We start from the raw sequence: 23,095 nt of genomic DNA, 5'->3' as shown, positions 1-23,095 counted from the left end.
TTTTCTTTTTCTGATGGGATCTTTATTTTTCTCTGCAGGTTTCGGGATCACCACCACATTCTGGGACCATCCCTTCAACACAACCATCCCTGATGAGAAATTCTGACATGGGAACGGCTCCCCCAAAGGGCCGCAGGACTTGTCACCCAACCTCTTTTAGCCCCCAGCCTGCCTTCTCCAACCATCCCAACTCCTTTAGTTACGTCTCTGCAGCCATATAACTTCCACAGACTAGGAGGAACTTCAGGGCCACTGCATCCAGTCCACCCATACTCTGTGTAACACATTAACCAGCACCACAATATTACCTTAAGCTCAGTCATCTGGGTGTGTGTCAACCTGCCTGCACTATTTGCCCACTGTGATCATTTCCACTCAGATTTGAGGGCTTTCAGTGCCATTTATTCCTTCCACTTCTTCTTTTTTCAATTAAGAAATCTGCCACCTGTACTAACACCAACCTATCACCTGATCACCACTCAGAATGTCGCAGCGTACAGCTGGGATGTGGCCATGGAGAGAAAAATCTGTTTTGTGATGCATGTGGTTAATTTGAATTCAATTTAATCTAAAATCAGACAGGGGGAAAACGGTGATAAAATTACTAATTTGACGGCCCGATGCTCACACAGCTCACCAAAAAGGCACACTGTTCAAGAGGGAACAGAAAGTGATGGATGGTAGGTGAATGTTGAAGATGGGTGGAGCGGAGGGGGGTGAGAGATGCTTAGAAAGGGTGCGTGTGAGAGTGTAAGAGAGCAAAAGTGTGACAGAGATTGAGAGCACGCCAACTACTTAATCCCACCAGGTGAATCTACTGAGGAAAAAGGCTTCTTCCCACCTCTGCATCATCTATAGCTTACATATTGCTCGTCACGGTCACAGCTTTTCTCTGCTACGCTGCTATAAACTGTTGCGCTGCTAACAAATCACAAAAGTTCCCTCCACCACACTTGGGCTCGCTGAAACCTTCAGTTTCACATTTGTTTTTGAACTTGCTGAGATACGTTTAACTTATTAATTATCACCAAATCTGCAGGAGTGAGTTTATACTGTAGGATGCTAATTCCATGTACTGTTAATGTGATGTAAAAGCGGAGTTCAGAATGTCTGAAACCCCTGTGGAGATATATTTTTGCAAGTCTATTGTAATATTTCCATCTTTTTTTTTTTTTTTTCCTCGTTAATAATTCAACAAAGATGTAAAAATACTATTTTGTATGAAGCTTTGTACAGTAGAGGAGATTCTTTAATCGCACGTCTTCATTTTGTCAGGTTGACTATATGTTGGAGAGCTAGTGTGGTTGTCAGGGTGACGGGAGACAAATCTGAAGGCATGAAGCCGGTCTGTCTGATTTCCTGCTGTGGGGATCTTGGGGTCAAAGTTCACAGATTTTTGGAAGTGTTATTTTCTAAAAGGAATCTCAACATAGAGATTCCTTCCTTTTAAAGGGGACCTATAATGCTAACTTCTAACACCGTGTTTCCAGTGTAGCCGGCATGACTCACACTTCAAACTAATGCTTATTTACATTATACTAACAAGCCATCTTAGCTCTCTTACCTCCTCCTCTTAAAGCCAGCTTTCTTCTGATTGGTTGCCCATCAGAGCTTTGTGCCTTAGTTGACAATATAAGGGATATCTGCTCTCTATGACATCATACAGAGCCAGGAGTGGAGAAAAAACTATCTGAAACTTGAATATTTAGGGTAGTTTGAAGCCTGAGCTTCTGTCTCATGGATCACTTGCACATGGGTATGAACCTCTGTAATGGCACAAATATAACAGAAAATTAGGAAAAGCATAATAGGTCGACTTTAAAGTCTATGGTTTATTTTGGCCCTGCAGACCCCCCCTCCCTAGGATGACGATAAATCAACAAATCTGACTTTACAGCAGGAAGTGTCGACACTGACTGGTGGATCCGCAAATGTCTCCTGCAAACACCCGACAACAACGCTGATAAATGAAGTAGAACAAACTTAATTCAGACTCTTTACATGAATAACTGAAGCACAGTAAGAACATACTGCTACTGCAGGAAATTTATTTTGTATCTACTTTTCTAGCTTGAATAAATACTTCCACTTATAGAAGTGTACATACAGCTGTATGTAAACTAATCCATCAGTTTTAACCATTCAAGAAGATTTGTAATGCAGAACCTTAACTCCATTTATACTCCTCTTTTTTTTAAATTTTCTTTCATTTATTTTTATACAAATTATCTGCAGCAATAACAGTGAAGCGTAAACCTGAAGAGGGCTGAGGGACCCAAAAATGTTTCCACTATGAGGAGTGGATTTATTAACTGATTTAGCACCAAAATGTGTCATTGTCTACAAATATCTGTTGATCTTAAAACCAGAACACTGTCTTTCGCTGTGCACACCACGATGATTATGAATGTTCAAGACTTTGTGCGGAAAGCATTAACTCATGAAAACGAACCTAAAAAAATGTTTTTAATGTCTGTTATGCTGATGGTTCTAATAAGTTCTAATAATAATATGACATGATTGTGCTGGCTGCTTGGCAAAGTGAAATGATTCCACTTGTTGGAGTCAAATTTAAAAAAAAAAAAAAAGTATACAGATCTTATTTATGTATATTTATATGATAAGAATGGAAAAACACCAAATATGATTCTAACTCGTGAAATTTTTCTCTTGTGCTAAATTTTGCAGCAAAAAAAATAATCCTAAATTTGTTTACTTTAATGTCTTAATAACTTTTGTTTTGGAATTTTTAATGTCCATGCAAATGCAAACGTATTTGTAAATAAATATCTGTATATTTCTGATGTTGGCCTGTCCAGTTTTTTATTTTTATTCGCTGATTGTGGTGGCTTCCAGTCTGCAACCGTGATGCGTCATGATGGATGACTACTTTAATTTGCATTGTAAGAGGATGAGGGATGGGGTATTTGAATCTTTTAATTTTATATTTTAAAAACTGAGGTGTTGCTTTTGCTTCTGAATGTAGAGATGTTTGGGGGGGAACATGGTTGTTCATGTCAGAGGTCACAGGAAAATATCTGGATCCCTTTGAGCTAAAAGAAAAGCAACATTAACTCAAAGTCCTTACAGCTAAGGTTTGCAGGGGAGCATCTTCGAATGCAGAACACATCAAACCCTGAAGCAGAACAGCACGCAGAGTCTTCTTTCTATTCCTCCTGTCAGCTGTGAACAGGAAACTGTGGTTATAATTCAGAGGCTCACCAAAGCTGTACACCAAAAGGCTGAAAAAATGTTGCTCTGTCTGATGAGGACAGAATTTGGCGTAAACGACATGAAAAACCAGATCCTTAATCGGAGTTTTAGGGTGGTGGTGTAGTAATGTTTCATTGGTACACTTTGGGGCCTTTAAGTAATGTTCAGTCAGCACTAATCATCTAGTTTAATCATTAATTATTTAATCATTAACTACTTTCCTGAACATGATAAGCAGTTCACTGCACTCAAATGGCCTCGACAGTCAACGCATGTCAATCAAACAGAGCACCTTAGAGATATGGTGGAACAGGAGGTTCACATTAGGGGTGTGCAACCAACAAATCTGCAGCGACCGTGTGATCATCATGCCTTAATCCTTATATGCCAGGAAGACTTGGAAGAAAAAGGCGGTCCAATCTAATACTGTCATTGTGTACCGAATAAAATAACTCGCTGCATGTGTGGATTAATTTGAACACAAGAACCAGGGTGTGCTGCATCAGGGTATTTTCAGACCCTTCATTTCATTATTGACAAAAGTTTATTTTTATTCTTTTCTTCTGCACTAATTTATTTTATTTTTTTTAAAAAGGTGTTATATAAAAAAAACCCGATACTCGACAGCAGCTCACAGTTCATGCTGCTGTCCTGTGCACTGAGGCTCTCAGGTACATGTACACCCTAAACAGGTTGCCCATCTGTCACTGGGACATTCACACCCATATAACCCATAATTATGTTATAACCTAATAACAATCTAATTCGAGTAGCACTGTTGTGCGTAAGCAGCTCTTTATTGTTTGTTTGATCAGTGAGGATCATTAATTAGTGTTGCAAAGATTAGTTAAAATTTTAACTAATCTTTGCAACACTGTAGCCATTGGTTACCGATTAATCTGCTGATAATCTCTCCCCTGTTTTACAAGAATACCATTATAAAAATGCAGGTAGCCTCAGTCCACCGCTGCAATCAGAATATTTCACAGAATACAGTTACCTGTCTCCCCCCGTCCACAAGTGGCAGCAGGTGGCTCGCCCTCCCTGAGCCTGGTTCTGGGAGGTTTCTTCCTGTTAAAAGGGAGTGTTTTTTCTTACCACTTTCCCCAATGCAAAGTGATTGTTGGGGTTCTCTGTATCATTGCAGGGTCTTTACCTTACAATATAAAGCACCTGAAGGTGACCGCTGTTGTGATTTGGCGCTATACTGAATTGAATTGACTGGTCCAGGTTGGGAGAATCTGATTGGCTCCAAATTTGCATTAAAACTTTACCCACGCATGCTCTGTGTCTTCAATGTTATGGTTCTGGTGTTGTAGGAGGACAACAACAATATCTTGTGTCAGCAGCCTACTGTGTACACTGTGTACACTACTGTGTGTCTTGTGTTTCTGTTGCATAAAATCCTGTTGCTGTGTTTTCACAGATTTACTCCCACATTACTTTTTCCAGACTTTATTCTTTGGAATATTTCAAGCCAGCGGCGCTATAGGTTAGCTTCAACCCCCAAACCGTCTGAACATCTGTAGGTTTGTGTGTTTTTAACACAGCGTCAGAGGTGCAGTAGGACCCTGGGGTGCGGCTGCAGCAGTGTAACAGTGAGCAGACAGGAGGGAGGAGCCTGAATAGAAACCAAACAACCCTCCACACCCTGTGGCCTCTGGGAAGTTTCTCCGCATTCCTGCAATAGATTCAGACATACACACCTAAAAATTAATAGACAGGAAGCTGGAAGGAACCTGAAGCTGAGGCTGGGTAAGTGTGTGCAGGCTGAGAGTGTGCTGCTCTTTTTCACAACAGCTCATCAGTTGTTGCCTTCATGTCCACTGTTGTGTGTGTGTGTGTGTTTGTGTGTGTGCTGAAACAGGAGTTTGGAGGGGCTACTGCTGTAGGACTGGAGACCAGAACCTCATCATCCCCGCCCTGCCAGGTGCTGTATTTTCCTGACTCATCCTCTGTTTCATCGCTGAATGCTTCTCTGTCACTTTCCGCGCCTGCACAAACATAACTCAGTCACAGGAAGTGCTCTACCGCTTTCAGTTACGTCCTCACTAAGCGTATCTCTTGGTCATTGTGTCTTCAAGTGCAGATACAGTGAAAACAGAGGAAGCTATTTTTCTTTAAGTGTTGTTAGAGCTGAAATAACCACAGCTTCCACCCAAGAAAATGCAGCATTTGTAGGAAGTTCGTATTTTAAGTGTTCAGCAAGTAACTGAAATTACAGCCAAAGCATGCAGATTTCTGCAAAATGACGTGGTGAGCCTCACATGCAAATCTAAAACCTCCATTACTATCCTGGTAGTTGCCATAATGTAATAGCTGATGCATAAACATACGTTAGTAATAAATAAGCTGTTATATTACTGTACTCATCGTGTAAATAATGCATTGTAAAAAGTCTCAGTGGAGTCATGCTCACACTTTTCATATGATAAATAACACGCCTCCATCTTGCCCTGCATTATAAAAAACGCTGCATTTAACTTTATTTATATTAGTTTTGAAGTATATTTTTAGTTAGATACTTTATTGATCACAGGAGGGAAATATTGTGCTACAGCAGCAGGATAATATTTGTGTGCAATATCATGTCTCACACGTGTGTTCACCTGTCACAGAAACAGGAGTTATGATTCAGTTTTATAGAGAATGGTAGGAATGATTTCCTGAAGCATTTGTTACTGTAGGGCTGGATCAGGTGACCCTGAATCCTTCCTTAGTTATGCTGCAATAAGCCTAGGCTGCTGGGGCTGCTGGGAGTTTCCCATGATGCACTGAGTGTTTCTTCTTCACTCACCTTTTTTTTCAGGTGTTATATGGGTATACACACACTCTGCATTTGATCATTAGTTATTATTCGTCTCTGGTTCTCTTCCACAGTATGCTTTTTGTGCTGTCTTCCTCCCCTTCTTCCTGTTAAAAGGGTGTTTTTCCCTCCCACTGTCGCCATAGACATTTCTCAAAACTATGCGGCTTTACTTTAGAGGTTAAGGTTATTTTGCAACTCTTTTCAGACAAATAAAAGTCTCAAGCCATGCTAGCATCTCTGGGAGGCGGTGCAGTGGTTAGACTAGTCACAGCAGGAATATTCCTGGTTTCAACCCTAGCTTGTGCCTTTATTCAATTAAATTAGATTAAATTTTATTTTATTTAAATAGCGCCAAATCACAACAACAGTCTCTAAGGTAGATCCTACAATAATACATACAGAGAAAAACCCAACAATCAAATGACCCCCTATGAGCAAGCACTTTGGGGACAGTGGGAAGGAAAAACTCCCTTTTAACAGGAAGAAACCTCCAGCAGAACCAAGATCAGGGAGGGGCGGGGTCATCTGCTGCGACCGGTTGGGGTGAGAGGAGGAAGACAGCATAGAAGAGAGCCAGAGATTAATAACAAGTGTAATTCGATGCAGAGAGGTCTATTAACACACAGTGAGTGAAAAAGGTGACTGAAAAGGAAAACTCAATGCATCATAGGATTTCCCCGGCAGCCTACGTCTATTGCACCACAACTAAGGGAGGATTCAGGGTCACCTGGTCCAGCCCTAACTATATGCTTTAGCAAAGAGGAAAGTTTGAAGCCTAATCTTAAAAGTAGAGATAGTGTCTGTCTCCCAAATCCAAACTGGAAGCTGGTTCCACAGAAGAGGGGCCTGAAAACTGAAGGCTCTCCCTCCCATTCTACTTTTAAATACTCTAGGAACAACAAGTAGGCCTGCAGTGTGAGAGCGAAGTGCTCTAATAGGGTGATATGGTACTACAAGGTCATTAAGACAAGATGGGGCCTGATTATTTAAGACCTTGTATGTGAGGAGCAGGATTTTGAATTCAATTCTGGATTTAACAGGAAGCCAGTGAAGGGAAGCCAAAACAGGAGAAATATGCTCTCTCTTCCTAGTCCCTGTCAGTACTCTTGCTGCAGCATTTTGGATTAACTGAAGGCTTTTCATGGAGTTTTTGGGACTTCATGATAATAATGAATTACAGTAGTCCAGCCTAAAAGTAATAAATGCATGAACTAGTTTTTCAGCATCACTCTTAGACAGGATATTTCTGTGGAGCTCCATAATTAACCTCAGCGTAGAGCTGGGCGATATAAGATTTTTTCATATCACGATATGTTTTTTTCATTTCAGGCGATAACGATATATATCACGATATAAGCCAAATAACTATATTTGTAAGATTTAAATGTGCCGTTGCTCACAAGTAAAATGTGAAATAATTAGCAGCTTGTTTTAATTAAAATATTTATTTCCCATAATAAGTTCAACAGGGCAGATGTACTTAAGGAACATGAGACTTCAGTTTCAGATAAATAAAGGCAAATATTGCAAACTACACAAAAGGCAGCCGCTAAAGCGTTTAAGTTTCAAAATAGAACAAACAAAACAGACCACTAAATTGTCAATTCCACTTAGAAACAAAATATTAATTCTAAAAATAAATCTTAGGTTGTTTTACAGAAGAACAGACAAAATTGACTAACTTTTGTCAATATCAAATAAACTGAGAACTAAAAGGAAATTCTCAATCTCTCCTTGTTGTATAGCTTAGCTTTTCAAACAGTTTTAACAGTTACTTTAGTCTGACAAAAGCCGAATGACGAATTAGCGCTTTCAGTCAGAGATTGAGCATGCACCGCTTTATTGTATTTCCAGACTTGCTTTCGGCACAATTTACAGTGCGCGCTACTCTGTTTTTTGTCAGACTTGAAATAGCCGAAATACCTTCACACTACAGAACTTCTGTGGCCCTTCCGTTCAACAAGCTCTCCGGTATTGGAACCATCATCTGTTTTTTCTTCGGTAACCTTCGCTCACGCTCTCGGTTGATTTTTCTCTAGTCGGCAAACTCCTTTCCTTCATTACCCGGGCTGCACGGCTGCAAAAACAAATACACATGTGCGCCTTGGCGCTTGTGCTGTACGTAACAAGTCACGTGACGTGACTCTGCGGCTGTGATTGGTTCGGCTCTGCGCTACTTAATTTGGATTGGCTGTTCTTTTTTCTTTTTTTTAAAGAGGACAAGAGAGATGAGGCCTATCGCAATAGTTTAATTTTTCTATCGAGAAAAAGTTATTTCGCAATACATATCGTTATCGTTTTATCGCCCAGCTCTACCTCAGCGTGTGAAGAAGACTCTCCATTAACATGAACGAATTGGAGTCTATTAGATAGATATGATACAAACCACTGCAGTACAGTACCTGTAATACCTACAGCGTGCTCTAATCGCTCTAATAGGATATTATGGTCAACAGTATCGAACGCTGCACTGAGGTCTAGCAGGACAAGCACAGAGATGAGTCCACTGTCAGAGGCCATAAGAAGATCATTTGTAACCTTCACTAAAGCTGTTTCTGTGCTGTGATGAGCTCTGAAACCTGACTGAAACTCTTCAGATAAGCCATTCCTCTGCAGATGATCTGTTAGCTGTTTGACAACTACTCTTTCAAGGATGTTTGATATGAAAGGAAGGTTGGAGATTGGCCTATAATTAGCTAAGACAGCTGGGTCTAGAGATGGCTTTTTAAGTAAAGGTTTAATTACAGCCACCTTGAAGGCCTGTGGTACATAGCCGATTATTAGAGATAGGTTGATCATATTTAAGATTGAAGCATTAATTAATGGAAGGACTTCTATGAGCAGTTTTGTGGGAATTGGGTCTAAAGATGTGTGGAGTTTGCATGTTCTCCCTGTGTGAGTTTCCATCATGTATTCTGGCTTTCTCCCATTGTCCAGTTATATGTATGGGGTTAATTATAATTCTAAAGTGCCCATGAATGTGAGGTAAATAAAGTTCTGTATGTATGTGTGGTTAAATGTGACTTGTGCAGTCTCTAAAGTGCTTTGAGTGGTCAGTAAGGCTAGTCTGCTCACAGTGACAGTGTTAACACACAGCTAACACAAGTATAGCTGAGGTTGATACAAATGTCATTAGTTGTGTGTGTGTTTAGTCACCAATCACATCTGAAAAATAACTTTTTGACCTTAAATGAAAAGTTGAGGATCATTATCTGTGAGCTGTCTGTAGCTAACCACAGCCTTGTGATCTTTACAGGATGCACATGCTGAAACTTTAACCTGCTGGCTGTTTTTGTTATAAAGTCATTAGGCATTTATCCTCTGGGTACTGTTAATTTTGCTGTGATCACCATGATCAGTCTTCTTTACCTCTGGGGACTGTGAACAGTCTGTCACAGTTGTCACTACTGACCCTTGAGCCACGATGCTAGTGTGAATAAATAAGGGGAATAAGGTGGTGGTGTTAGCACGGAGGGTAACAGTAACAGCACCAGTTAACATACCGTTTTATTATCATTTGTGTCCAGTCTCATCATGAGTAAGGCAGGCGCTGACGAAGGTGGAGCTGGGGGCTGCGGTGACTCAGCCAAACAGCTGGAGGCTAAAGATGAAAAAGGAGGAACGTTGCTGAGCAAACTGCCTGCTGGACCCGGCTGGACCAAAGTTAGCTGCCCCTGCTGCTTCTCAGAGCGGGTGGAGCCGCTGGTTGTGGTGAAGCTTGGCGGGAAAGTCGGCCCCGAGACGAAGCGCTGGCTCATCAAGATGATTGGAGCTCCTCAGAAAGATGGAGGTGAGGACTCAGATATCAGCAACAGCACAGAGCTCACTTCAGTTTCTGCATCGATTGGAAACTCGCTTTCAAAGAAAAAGCATGCGGATCAAACATTTATGAGGATTTCTCTTGTGCCGGGAATGAACATAATAGGAGAATCATTTCCAGGAAACATTGCTACTCTTTAAACATTTGATTGAATTTGCATTTCCAAGCTACATGTCAGATAAATGCAGTTAAATGACTCCTATGAAAATGTCTGACATGGCTGCACAGAAAGCATATGCCAGCCATAACCCATATGTCATATCAGATAAACACACAGACACAAAGAAACTACTCTTTAAGATAATAATATTGATTTTCTTTCACTTCATTATCGTTGTTATGGCAACTGAAGATGTTTGGAGGACTCGTGTGGATGAAAACTGCTCTGTCCACGACGCTTTGCAGTGTTTTGTGTTAAAGCAATGCTATGCAAACTAGAAAAGTTCAGCCCCACATAACACCTTACTGAAATTGTAGCAGGCAGCTATGTATCTGTATGAAAGGATGAACATTCGTGCTTTATGGTGCAGCTAGAAAAACAGAGACACATGTGACGTGCAGGGTTACAAGTGAGCATGCTCCAATCATCCTGACCAATATTTACAAATAGATGTAATGATTAATTTAATCTAACCTGAAATTTTTTGCAGTGCTGTGAAAAAGTGATTGCCCCCTTCCTGATTTCTTATTTTGTTGCATATTTGTCACACTTACATGTTTCAGATCATCAAACCAATTTTATTATTAGACAAGGACGGCCTGAGTAAGTACAAAGTGCAATTTCTAAATTCAATTAAACGTTAAAAGCGGCCATGTGTAAAAAAGAACTGCCCTCTAAACCCAGTAACCGGTTGTGCCACCCTTGGCAGCGAGAACTTCAACTCAGCATTTGCGATAAATCTTTCAGATTGCTGAAGGAATTTTTGTCCTAGTCTTCAAAAAGCCTAAAAAAAGTTTGCTTTTGTCTCATCAGTCCACAGAATATTTCCTCAAAAGTGTTGGGAATCATCAAGAAGTTTTTTTAAGCAAATGTGAGATGAGCTTTTGTCTTCTTCATGGTCAACACTGCCATCGATGCCATTTTTGCCCAGTCTCTTTCTTATTGTTGAATCATGAACTCTGACCTTAACTGAGGCAAGTGAGGCCTGCAGTTCTTTAAATGTTGTTCTGGCTTCTTTTGTGAGTCGTTGATGTGCTCTTGGAGTGATTCTGGTAGGCTGGTCACTCTTGGAAAGGTTTACACTGCTCCAAGTTTCCTTCCTTCCTCCAAGTTCACTGGAGTCCCAAAGCCTTAGAATTGACTCTGTAACCCTTACCAGTGCCTTCGTTTCTCAACTGTTTATTTAGATCGTGGATGATGCGTTGCTTTTTTAGATCTTTTAGCTCCTTCACTTTGTCAGACAGGTTCTATTTAAATTATTTCTTGATTCAACAGGTCTGGCAGGCCTGGGCGTGGCTAACGAAAGTGTACTCGGCTTTCCAAGAAATGTGGTTAATCACAGATGAGTCGTGATTGACTTTTTTTTAAAGAGATTTTTTAGATTTTTTTCAATCAATGAATAAAATCATCATTTAAAAAGTGCATTTTTTATTGACTCAGGTTATCTTAGTGATCTGAAACATGTAAATGTGACAAATATGCAAAAAACTAAGGACGGGGAGGAGATGCTTCTCCGCAGCACTGCACGTTTTAGACTGATTTCTCTTGTTCCTCGGTTGAAGGATGTTTGAAGTTTTTCAGTTCTTTGTCCCTGTTTAACCATCGCTTCACTGTAAACAGGCGCTGCATTACTGGCCCACCCGGGTGAGGACGCCAGCGGTGATATCATCGTGGTCTCGGCCCCCCGCTGCACGTTACTTCGAGCCGCTGAAGAGTTGGGTCTTTGTAAGACTTACCGCAGCGGGGACATGGAGGCCTTCTCCTACAATGACAGAGACAACTTTAAAGATTCAGGTGCAGTGGAGGAGCTTTGAGGGAGCACAATTTACATGGTTAAACAAGACATTAGGAAATACCCCGTAGAGCTTAGGGAGACTTATTAGAGCACTGTATCCCAGAATGATTTAGGAATATGCACGATTATTTATTTTGCATGAATTTCCTCTCTAACAGTAGCATCCTGATCATAAAATGACTTGCACAAACACTCTGGCAGGTGTTCACAGTACAAAGTCCAGTCCTGTGTTCTTTCATTACTTGTGTGGGTTCAAAGAGCATTCGTACAGTTCAGTGAGCTTCTTACTACTGTGCTCACTTTGAGCTCCTTATTTTTCTTCGTGGATTCCACTACAGTAGCTTTGTATGATCCACAGCTCAAAATAATCCTCATTTGTCTGCTGTTGCGTCTTGATGTAGCTCTTTCACTTCATCAAGCAGCAAGCAGTTTCAGTTCCTCAGTTTGACAAAGCTGTAACAGATGACAGAAAGTCAGGAAAAGCATCACGAGCAAACGTTGAAGCGATTCGGACTGATTTTTGAGAATGCTGATGCAAAGGATAATAATGAAAAACATTCACCAGTCTACTTGAACCAGCTGAACCATTAGAAAACACTGGGTTATTGTGAAAAGGCCAGCTAATGCATTTTTTGGATGTTTTAGCAGGACAGCGAGGGCTTAACCCTCAGTATCTGATGTTACACTCTGAGCGTGACCTTTTGCACAAATCTGCTGTACCTGCTTAGATTGATCTTATATAACACCTTTAAAATTTTGTTAAACTGTGCACTCACTGTGCAAAATAAATGTGGGATTCCATTAAAATCTTCAGTATTTGACCTTTAAACGTTTCTTGGGGTCAAGGAAAAAAAAGATTAATCTCTGTGTGTGCCTGTTTAATGCATCTCTGTTCATGTGTGTGACAGATAACATGGAGGCGTTTCTGACGCTGGCGGAGCGACAGTACATAGTGAAGTATGAGCTGGATGGACTGCGGGCGCAGAAGGACCTGAGGATACCCGGCCTGCCTGAGAGCCGCATGCTGCAAAAAAGAGACAACATCTGTGAGTGCGGACTCGCTGTGTGTTTGTGCGTTTTCAGATGCCATGTTTTCAGTGTGAAGAAACAGGATCCACTTGTGTGTTCAGTCATTTCTTTAAATCGTTTATCATCGCGTGGTGCGTTTGCTAGGATCCCCTTCCAGCTGTGGGTTAATACAGCTGCAACCCTACAAAAGTTTATGGATTTTCAGGGTTATCGTGACTTAATTTGTGGCTGGTCTAATAATTACTTTAGTTTGTAATGAACATCATTTTTGCTTGGGAACTACTTTTAGCTGCGGCTTTATGTGCAGTTATTCTTCTTTGGTTTATGGGACTGGCATATGAATGGCAAAGTTTCTTGCTGATCTGAACTGCTTCCCTCAGATGTGCTTATATGTACTGTATACGTACAGCTTAGGGATTATGATTATTATTAAGTTTTCAAGTCACCCTGGGTTGAAGAGATTCGATATGATGACACTGAGTGCTGTTGCAGGGCAGAAGCTATCCTCAGCCGGTGTTGTCGTGGACACATTTCCCCTCCACAACCGAAAAAAACTGAAGGACCTCGGTGAAGCCTGGTACTCGGGGAATCAGCTGGCTCAGCCACTTGGTGGGTGGAAATACAACACACTGCTTTTACACTTGCATGCAGTTTTGTTCATTCAAATAGCCGTAAAAATCTTACATTACATGCATTTGTCACTCCTGGAAGGTACTATGATTCATAATCGATGGCTGCGTCGATGTGCTCACACCAGATATCTCTGCCTAACTTATTTAGATTCAGTCAATGACTATTTTGGAAGCGCTGTGGCGTTTTACTTCAGCTTCCTTGATTTCTACACCTGGTCTTTGCTCACACCTGCAATACTGGGCCTGACCATCTCATACTTCTCAGGTAGGTGTGTGGATTTATCCACATATAACATGCTTATATTCTACTGAGACAGGATATGTACATATTACTGTAAGCATGATTTAAGTTAATATTTCAGTACAGGCCAATTTAAATATATAACTACGGGTCATTTATAATATATAATATTATATATGTACATACAGACTCAAATATATACACGTACCTTCAATAATATTTGGTTAGCAAGTTGGTCTTCAACCACACACTTGTGGTAGCCATCAAGAAGCTTCTACCATAATTTGGGCTGGATGTTTGACCACTTATCTTGGTAGAGTTCATTTAAAATTGGTTTTAATTTTAATTATTTAATTATTATTATTTTTCTTATTATTTTAAAATATTTTCTAATTTTCAAATTAATTTTATAATTTAATTTAATTTATTTGTTTGTTTTTTATCCATTCCGATGTGTGCTTGGGGTGGTTGTCCTGTTGGAACACCCAATTGTGTCCAAGTTCGACCATATAGCTGTTGATTTTGAAGAATTTGGAGGTCATCCCAATTCTTTCTCCAAAAGTTGATTCTGTTCATCTGGACGTAGCGTTTTGTGGGAGAAACGTTTCGTCACTCATCCAAGTGACTTCTTCAGTCTCAGCTGACTGCAGGTTTCCCCAATCTTATAAACAGTACATTTGCATAATGACTGAAACCAGCCCACTGAAGGAACAATGGGCTGGGAGGTCAGTTCCTTCAAACTCTCATGACCATTGATCAACAATCACTGATCAAAGCCCACTGATCAATGGCCATGAGTCCCATTCACAGAGAGTTGGGGAATGGCTGCAATCACAGCATTGTAAGATGGCGAAAGATGTACCCTTAGGCCCCCTCCTCGATTCAGAGATGGTCTTTCCCTTTTCACGTAAATGGCCTCCTTGACTCTGCCCTCAAACCAGCGTTCTTCCCTGTCCAGGATGTGTACATCCTCATCCTTGAAAGAGTGTCCACTGGCCTGTAGGTGTAAATAGACTGCAGAGTCCTGGCCTGACGAGGTTGCTCTTCTGTGTTGTGCCATCGTCTTAGCCAGAGGTTGTTTGGTTTCCCCGACGTATAAATCCTGCCAATCTTCCTGGCACTTAACAGCGTACACTATGTTACTCTGTTTGTGTCGGGGGACCCGATCCTTGGGGTGGACCAATTTTTGGTGCAGCGTATTTTGGGGTTTAAAAGCCACAGAGACCCGGTGTTTAGAAAAAATGCGTCTCAACTGCTCCGATACTCCTGACACATATGGGATCACTACAGGTTTTCGCTTGGGCAGCAATTGTCCTTCTCTCCTCGATCGGCTGGAGCTTTCTTTTGGCGCCTTCCCAGCTTTGACAAAAGTCCAGCTGGGATAACCACATTTACTCAGGGCCTTCTTGATGTGCTGTTCTTCTGCCTCCCTGGCTGCTGTGTCAGTGGGGATGGTGTTCGCTCTGTGTTGTAGTGTCCTGATGACACCCAATGTATGCTCCAGTGGATGATGAGAGTCAAACCTTAAATACTGATCCGTATGCGTAGGTTTACGGTCCACCGAGTTAATGTGATCCGTGAAATGTAGTACGTCCTGAGATTTGATTTTCACCCAGGTGTCATCCACATATCTGAACCATACTCATGACTTGGTGGTGTTCCAGGGTAGGATAACAAAGCCCTCCACTTCTTCCATGTACAAATTGGCCACGATGGGTGAAACTGGGGAACCCATGGCACACCCATGTTTCTGCCATGTTTCTCTTTGAGCGCGGAGTCAAGGAGGCCATTTACGTGAAAAGGGAAAGACCATCTCTGAATCGAGGAGGGGGCCTAAGGGTACATCTTTCGTACAATGCTGTGATTGCAGTGTTTGAATGTATATATGAGCCTGTATGTATGAGAAAAAAATAAATTCAAACTTGTGTATCCAATTCTTGTTTTTTAAAGTCATTAAAGATTTGAGCTGTATTGAAAAAGAGCAGTTCAAAGGAAAGATCAAAATCTCCAAATTAGCAGAACATACGTGCTCATAAACCTCTAACTATAACTTTATATAATGGGCCACTTATAATATATGATATACATTTCTTCTTTTTGAGTAATAGAGGGAAACTGTCCAAAATAAAGGACTTTATCTACTATAAAAGAGGTTTCTTCAGTTCTAAAATCAAATGGTGGAGAATCAATGCCCAGGTGGGCGTTGTCCCTTAAGAGGTTTGTTGACCTATTAATCATGTGACTTGTCACTGGAGCGAAGGTGTGAAAAAGGCATGAGTCATTAACAGCAGCGGTTTCGGGTGAAGTCGCTGTGAAACCGTGCTTCACCCTGTCGTGTTACCATTTGGTTTTAGAACTGAAGAAGCCTCTTAGATGAGCTGTGAAACGTCTTCATGAAAGTTCAAGAAGTCCAGTTGCTTCCGTTTCAAGCTCCTTAGACTACCACGAGAACCTAACACAGACAAAACAGTTATGTATGCAGTTCCCACGGCCAGTAATTAAACACAGAGCACAGTGGCAGACCCTTTTTACTACATTTTTTTCTTTTGTTGGAAGTTTGTATTAATATTTCATAGAAACATGTCAAGATGAGAGTTTACCTTTTTAGGAATTATTTCAGAAACCAGCTGTGGAAGTTTTATGGTGATTTTTAGTAGTTGTATTTATAAATTGTAGTTTTCAGGTAAGAAATATGCTATTTTACCATATACAGTATAAAATACTGTGCTGTGCTTCAAAGAAGAAAACACCTACACAGAATTGTCTTTTGTTCCTACCCTCATCCCCCTGAGCCTGATTCTGCCCGAGGTTACTTCCTGTTAAAAGGGGTTTTTCCTTCCCACTGTCACTGGAGTGACTTGAATTGACTTAAATTAATTGTAAAATACAACTAATGCTCAAAGTAAATGTTTTCTGTAAGAAGAAGTGAACTTATATGAATTGGAAACAGTCTGAAGCAGGACTGTTGTTGGCTTTTTCCCACCTTTTCATTAAAGTCCTATCTTCTCCCACAAAGACCAGTGATTCCAGACTGTGATTAAATCCAGTTATTAAACATGAGATGCCCGCGTTGTATGGATTTCACTAACAGGACACAAAACTCTTCCTGCCGTCACAGGTGAGGCTCAGAAGGAAATGGTGGATTCGGTCTCGGGATCAAAGGTCATAATTAATGACGATGACTCAGGACCGATGATCAGCGGCCACATGCTTCAGGCGATGTTCAGCATGATCTGGTCCACGGTGTTCATGGAGCTGTGGAAACGCCGGAGCTCCTCGTTGTCGTACCGCTGGGGGACCATGAACCTCGCAGAGCGTTTTGCAGAGCCCCGGCCCAATTTCCATGGTGACCTCGGGGTAAACCCCGTTACAGGTCGCATGGAGCCTCTTTTCCCTGAATGGAAGAGAGACCTGCGTATGGTGCTGGTGTCCGTCCCAGTAGTGGGGCTGTTTCTAGGTAAGTGCAGAAACATTTTCTGCTCTATTTTCTCTGATTCTGCAAAGATTTAGCAGTAAAACATGAAATACCTGTCCCGCCTCCTCCTGCAGGGCTGGTGGTACTCGGTATGATGTGTTTCTACTGGGGGGAGGCCCAGGTGAAACAGCTACACAAAGACTGGGACTCCCTGCTGTCTCAGGCTTTGCTCTACATACCCTCAGTGCTTCACATCGTTTACACAAACATGCTAGGAAATGTTTACAGGAACGTAGCGCAGAGTCTGACTGAATATGGTGAGTGAGACTGAACCGCAGGGACAGTGCAGACCCATGAGTTTGTTAATGCAGTGGAGATATTTCTCATTTGAACCGTATGTGTGTTGGCAATTTTTAGGATAGAAATCCTGCACATTCAATGAAATGCTTTTACTGCGTCCCTCTAGAGAACCACAGAGAGGAGTCAGCCTTCGAGAACCATCTGACAGCCAAGATTTTGGTGGTTAGTTCCTGCTTTCCTCTCCTTTTGAGCCATTATCTTATAAAGTGCAGGGTATCCTCTTTGACAGGTTCTCCTTTCTTCCTTCAGTTCACCTTCTTCAACAATTTTGCCGTGCTCTTCCACATTGCCTTCTTCAAGCAGGATGTGCCCCTGCTTCGTAAGGTAACCTACGTCTTGTGCATTTTATGGTAGAAGCCAAAAGATTTAAAATTGTCCTTCCATAAGATGTGTGAACCTTCATGACAGTTTAGTTTTTAAAAAAGGTGCAATAACACAGGACAACCTGCCAGATCATGATCATCACCTGTGCTGATTGCCTCATTTGTGTTAGTTTCTAACTCCGCCCACCTGTTTTGTAATAAAATCTTTCTGTTGAACATTATATATTCTGTACAGCTATTTCAGTGTCTGCTAAACAGACCAATTTAACAGAGAACAGCGATGCATTCATAAAGAGAAGATTAAAAAAGAAACAGTTGCAGAAATCAAATGTTTCCCCATCTGGAGAGAAAAATCAGATTTTTTCCTTAAAAAGACAATTTAAGTTTCATCTTGGACGCATGGTTTTCGGTGGAAGTGTTAAATAATAAATTCCGATCAATAAAGACAGCTAAATATTTATATGATCAGTTTTATTCCCTCGAGCAGCTTTTATCTGTCAAAGTTTAGATGATAACTCTTTTAAAAATGACATGAAAGCAGACTGTGTAAATAAACTGAAAGAGATAATTGATTCTATATAGAAAGAAGGGCAGTGGTCCTAATATGAAGCTCTGGGGAACTCCTTTAGATAATCAGTAGAAAAGTGGAAGAAGTAAAGGATGGCAGAATTATATTCCTTGTTTTACTTTCTTTAGCGCCTGGCGTCTTTGTTGATCGTGAGTCAGCTGGTTAACCAGGTGACAGAAGTGGTTATACCTTTCCTGGTGGACAGATTCATCAGCGCCCCCCACAGGACAGAGAGTGAAGATGACCCTCAGGAGGACAAATTCCGGAACCAGAGAACCCTGCCTGTTTTTCCTGTGAGGATATAGAAAACATTAGGCATGCACTGATAGGGTGAAATATTTAAAATATAATCTGGCCAATAGCAACTGAGAATATTTTTCAGGCCAGTATCAGTGAATAAAGCCAATAAATACATAACATAAAATTATAAAACACAGTTTGATCATAATACAGTGAGAGTGATAGCTTCCTGTGGTGTCCCAGGGCCTGTTTGCAGAATATATAGAGCTCCTGGTGCAGTTTGGGTATTTGAGTCTTTTCTCCTGCGTGTATCCTCTGACGGCTGTGCTGCTGCTCATCAACAACATAACGGAGATCCGATCGGACGCCTATAAGATCTGCAACCTCTTCCGCAAGCCCTTCTCCCCTCCTGTGGCTAACATGGGCGTGTGGCAGGTCAGCAGGTCAGAACCTTTGTCACGCTTGGCCCGTTTATGAGCAAACAGTTCACGTTGTTGTCTCGTGTCCCAGGTTGCTTTCGAGGTCCTGAGTTTTGTCTCCGTTATTTCTAATTGCTGGTTACTGCTGCTGTCACCACGGTTGCAAGAGCTGTGTCGGGAGGGCGGCCTGACCAGCACGAACGTCCTGCTGTTGGCTGTTTTGGGGGAGGTAAGAAGAGAACTAGACAGCTAATCAAATACATTTCTGTGTATACCCCTGACATGTTTACCTTCGTGTGTGTTTGCAGCACGTGCTGATCTTAATCAAGTTTATTATGGCAGCCCTGATTCCCGATGAACCCGATTGGATCAGGAAGAAGAGAGAGCAAATGGAGTACACATCCATGCAGGCCCTGAAAGAACAGGTTAACGCCATCTCCACCGACTTCATTGTCTAGCATTTTGGTGCACTCCTTCATCCGTATGACATAATTTCGTTGTTTTTCCCCCCTCAGAAGCTGCAGCCTGAAGTGTCCTAGCTGTGTTTCAAGGTTGATGAGATGGTGCTTGATGTCATTGGAGGCCACCATCTTTAGCGTTGTGTGGAACCCAGCAGGAGAAAAGTAGTGGATCTCCAGTGGGTCCACGATGCTTACTGCTGTGCCCCTGTGTGATCCCAAAGTGTTTCTGCAGCTCTTTTCTCACTGATTAAGCCAATGCTTCTGCGATGTGGACACTTTGAAATGCAGCTTCATAATATCCGTACACTCCAAGTGCAATTGAAACAGCAGCTAAATAGTTTATCAGACAGCAAAGACAATGTAACTGTTACACTGCAGGTGAAGGCCAAAGGTATTTTTTGCGGAAACCCTCTATAAAATCTAATTAAAACTTTCGCCACAAGGTGGCAGCGATTTATAAGAAAATTTCAGAGTAGTTGTCCAGCCCGACCAGCTTCTTTACCGTTGCTATCTTAAAATTTGACTCCTAATTAATCTAATGTTTTTATTTTTTTTAAAGCATGGCCTGTTCTTTTCTAGTTACCAAAATAAGTGGGCAAGTAAGATAGTAACACAAACTGTGTGAATGTTGAGCTAACTCTAGCTTGAATAATTGGATGACACACTAACTCACTGCACCATCTTGTGGTTCAAAGTGGTATTACAATTGAGCGCAGCAAAGCCTAAATTTCACTTTATTTGATATCTCTTCATCGTGATACATATACACAGGGGTTTAAGTGGGCTGGATCGATCCAGAGTGGCATTCTAGCACCTTCAGTTAATGAGTAATGAAATCTAATAGGCAGGTTACTACTGAAATAAGTTAATTTTTAATGTGCTGCAGCCTAGTGCTGCTTTTAGTAATGGGATGGAGACAGATCCCAAAACCTGGTTACACACATCCCTTTCTCTTTCTCATACCATTCATGGTGCGTTCATGGTCCAGATGCAAAGTTGTGGTCACAGTACTTAGATTACATTAAAAGTAATGATTTGTAAGTGGCAGGTAATTTTAAAGCAAACACACAAACTGTTTCTGTGCACTTTGTCACAAAATCAGTCTGTGAGCTAAATTTACAGCTGCTCTATTTCTCACGGGGGGAATTTTGTTTTTTAATGTGCGACACTGAGAGATTGAGAAAGATGTAAGAAAGAGAGGAAAGGAGAGGAAGGCGAGATTGTTTTCAAATGTAACCACTGCTCAGCAAGTGACATTTTATAGAGTGGAAATTGAAGTCGTACATGTAATGTCTTCATTCATTTGAGAGTTTTTTAGGGTTTTTTTTACATGATGTTTTGCTGCATTATGTTTTTGTGAAACATGTTGCAAAACAAATTGAAGTATAATAATTTTGTAATTCAAAAGTTGCAGGCGGCTTAGTGCAGGGTAAACTGGTTGGGTTTATGTAATGTGCAGTATAAAAGTGTGCAGTGATGTTGGGCTGGTTACATCTAGGTTACTGTTATTAGTTTACATCAAGGGTAGCAGATATCAGTTGATATTTAAGATGATGATGTTGAACTTTACCTCTTAGCTTTATAGTGTGTCGGGGTTGGAAATCAGCCGTATAGCTTATGTAACATCTAACTTGTTGAATTCAGATGGATAAATCCACAATGAGCAGGGAATATCAGAATAGCAGCACAGGACAAAAAAATCTACTGGGACTCACAAGGCAGAATATTATACAACTTATTTCTAATTAAGTCGTTCTTTTTCCCTATGCTGCACTTGATCTTAGGGTTCCCACATCTGCTAAATCCCACTTTAACTCCAGCATACCCATGGACATATAACATCATAGTCTGTTTACACTTTTAATTATTTTTAAAGGTTTTAAATTCTTTTTAAATTGTTGTATTTTACAAATAGACTACAGTAAAGCGGGTTTTTTAAAGGATAATGTATACAGCATGTACAATCAATATTTGAGAAAGGCCACTAGCAATTCTAAAGATGGGCAGTACACTTAAAAATATTTTCCATGGTTTTCTCTCTGGGGTCTTTTTCTTCTCACTGCTGCCACCTGGTGGTAAGGTGCAGTTCGGGATTCATAGTTTGTGACGGTATCTTCAATGGCGTAAATATCAAAAACCAACAACTGTCCATGAAAAGTTAGCCTTTAAAGCTGCTTGAATCAATACTTTGCATACATCCATGTCTACATGCATGATTTAAATGCTCATCCATGTTTACAGTCCTCTCAAGGCACAATTCTAAATAGATGCTAATGCCACTGTGTGCTTGCTGGATGGGAAACATTTTTTGTGCTGACACCAAAAATTGATTATTGCAGCTTTTAAAACCTCCAGTTTGAACTTACAGCTTGTATTTTTAGGAGTGATGACAGGTGAGTTTAGTGAGTATTGGAAGCGAAAAAGCAAAAAACAGTGGTGTACTTTATCCAGTTTTTTATGAATAAGCTGCAGTAATGAGTTTGTCATCCAATATTTTGCTAAATGTACTTTTATGCAAAGGACCAAACAATAGGAAATACTTTGGATACTCCCTTGAAGATACTGTCAACATGACAACTATAATAGCTACTTTCAACTGTTTTCTTGTCATAAGGGGTTATCACAGCAGCTATCTTCACAGCTGATCTCACAGTTTTACACCACATGCACTTCCTGACATTTAGCATGAGCTAAATACAGTAAACTGTGTGCCAATGTTTGCACTGAAAGCAGTTAGAGCAACCAAAGAATCGCTATGTGCTTTGCTTTTAGAAATGCGTTATTTTTGTATGTGTGGGTTTTTTACTTGCTTGTTGAAACCTTGTAGTCTGTATCACTATACGAGTGTTATTGCACTGTTTAGTGCAGGTTGATCTGAGACATTATGAGAAATGTGCAGAATGTGAAGCCACTGGGGGAAGCCCACCATCCCCTCCGCACATGCTGAACAGTGGTGTCTTGTTCTTAGATAAGTTATTGTATTATTTTTAGGCGTTAGTAGTCTTTTCTGCCACCAGGGGGCACCACACACATTTTCATTTTACCTACATGCAGCTTTTCAAAAGCCTGGTGCCTGCTGAAGGACTGATTCAGCAAAGGTGCTGATAAATGGTGAGACTTCCTCAAGAGGCTGCAGGTGCACATGTGCAATCCTGACACTAATCGTACCTGTGTGTGTTTGTGTGTGTGTGAAGTGGTCACAAGTTAATGAAAAGAAACTTTTAGACAAGGATCGGGGTTTCAGCTCTGACCACAGCATTTGCTGGCTGTCTCAATAAACTGACAGAAGAAATAACTTGTTGTGAAGTTCTTGTATTTGATTATATTGATCACCAGAAGACTAACGGACAACAATCTGGGCTCATTTGTGCAGTTTTTTTCCTTGTTCCTTTTTCTGGATTGTTTAGAACTAAACAAAATAATGGAAATATTTGATAGATACAATCATACTCTTGCAAGAAAAAGCACAGTATTCTTTGCACGGTGCATTTTCACTGTGAAACAACTATGTAAAGCTACATGTCCACATGTTTGCAGTAATGACACTAATATAATGCTGACAACATTATGAGCTGCATAATAAATCTTGTATTTTATTATTTTAGTAACT

At 40.8% G+C, this 23,095-nt stretch overlaps 2 protein-coding genes across 2 annotated transcripts in view; both read left to right on the top strand.

Annotated features, from left to right (window-relative positions):
• Nucleotides 1-2,588, top strand: part of fa2h (fatty acid 2-hydroxylase) — a 33,061-nt gene extending 30,473 nt beyond the window's left edge. Inside the window, exon 7 of the mRNA XM_005449378.4 lies at nt 39-2,588. Coding sequence (XP_005449435.1) covers nt 39-106 — 68 coding nt within the window. The 3' untranslated portion in view covers nt 107-2,588. The remainder of the gene's footprint in view (nt 1-38) is intronic.
• A 2,176-nt stretch (nt 2,589-4,764) lies between these two features.
• On the top strand, nt 4,765-22,780 carry ano10b (anoctamin 10b). Its single transcript, XM_003439584.5, has 16 exons — nt 4,765-4,968; nt 5,081-5,143; nt 9,550-9,812; nt 11,623-11,796; nt 12,706-12,843; nt 13,319-13,435; nt 13,607-13,723; nt 16,818-17,156; nt 17,249-17,431; nt 17,581-17,636; nt 17,724-17,798; nt 18,494-18,658; nt 18,849-19,040; nt 19,116-19,253; nt 19,333-19,449; nt 19,540-22,780. The coding sequence occupies exons 3-16, from the start codon at nt 9,557-9,559 to the stop codon at nt 19,561-19,563; spliced, it is 2,091 nt and encodes a 696-aa protein (XP_003439632.2). The 5' UTR covers nt 4,765-4,968; nt 5,081-5,143; nt 9,550-9,556; the 3' UTR covers nt 19,564-22,780.
• Nucleotides 22,781-23,095: the final 315 nt, after the last annotated feature.

The sequence above is a fragment of the Oreochromis niloticus genome, linkage group LG7 (assembly GCF_001858045.2).
Source record: "Oreochromis niloticus isolate F11D_XX linkage group LG7, O_niloticus_UMD_NMBU, whole genome shotgun sequence".
NCBI classification, from domain to species: Eukaryota; Metazoa; Chordata; class Actinopteri; order Cichliformes; family Cichlidae; genus Oreochromis; species Oreochromis niloticus.
The sequence above is the reverse complement of the archived record's forward strand: the minus strand, read 5'-3'. Positions and strand labels throughout refer to the sequence as shown.

Coding starts and splice junctions, on each gene's coding strand:
- ano10b (XM_003439584.5), top strand. CDS start 9,557: ATGAGTAAGGCAGGCGCTGACGAAGGTGGAGCTGGGGGCTGCGGTGAC. Junction 9,813..11,622: donor AGCTCCTCAGAAAGATGGAG/GTGAGGACTCAG, acceptor CACTGTAAACAG/GCGCTGCATTACTGGCCCAC. Junction 18,659..18,848: donor GAACCCTGCCTGTTTTTCCT/GTGAGGATATAG, acceptor GTGGTGTCCCAG/GGCCTGTTTGCAGAATATAT.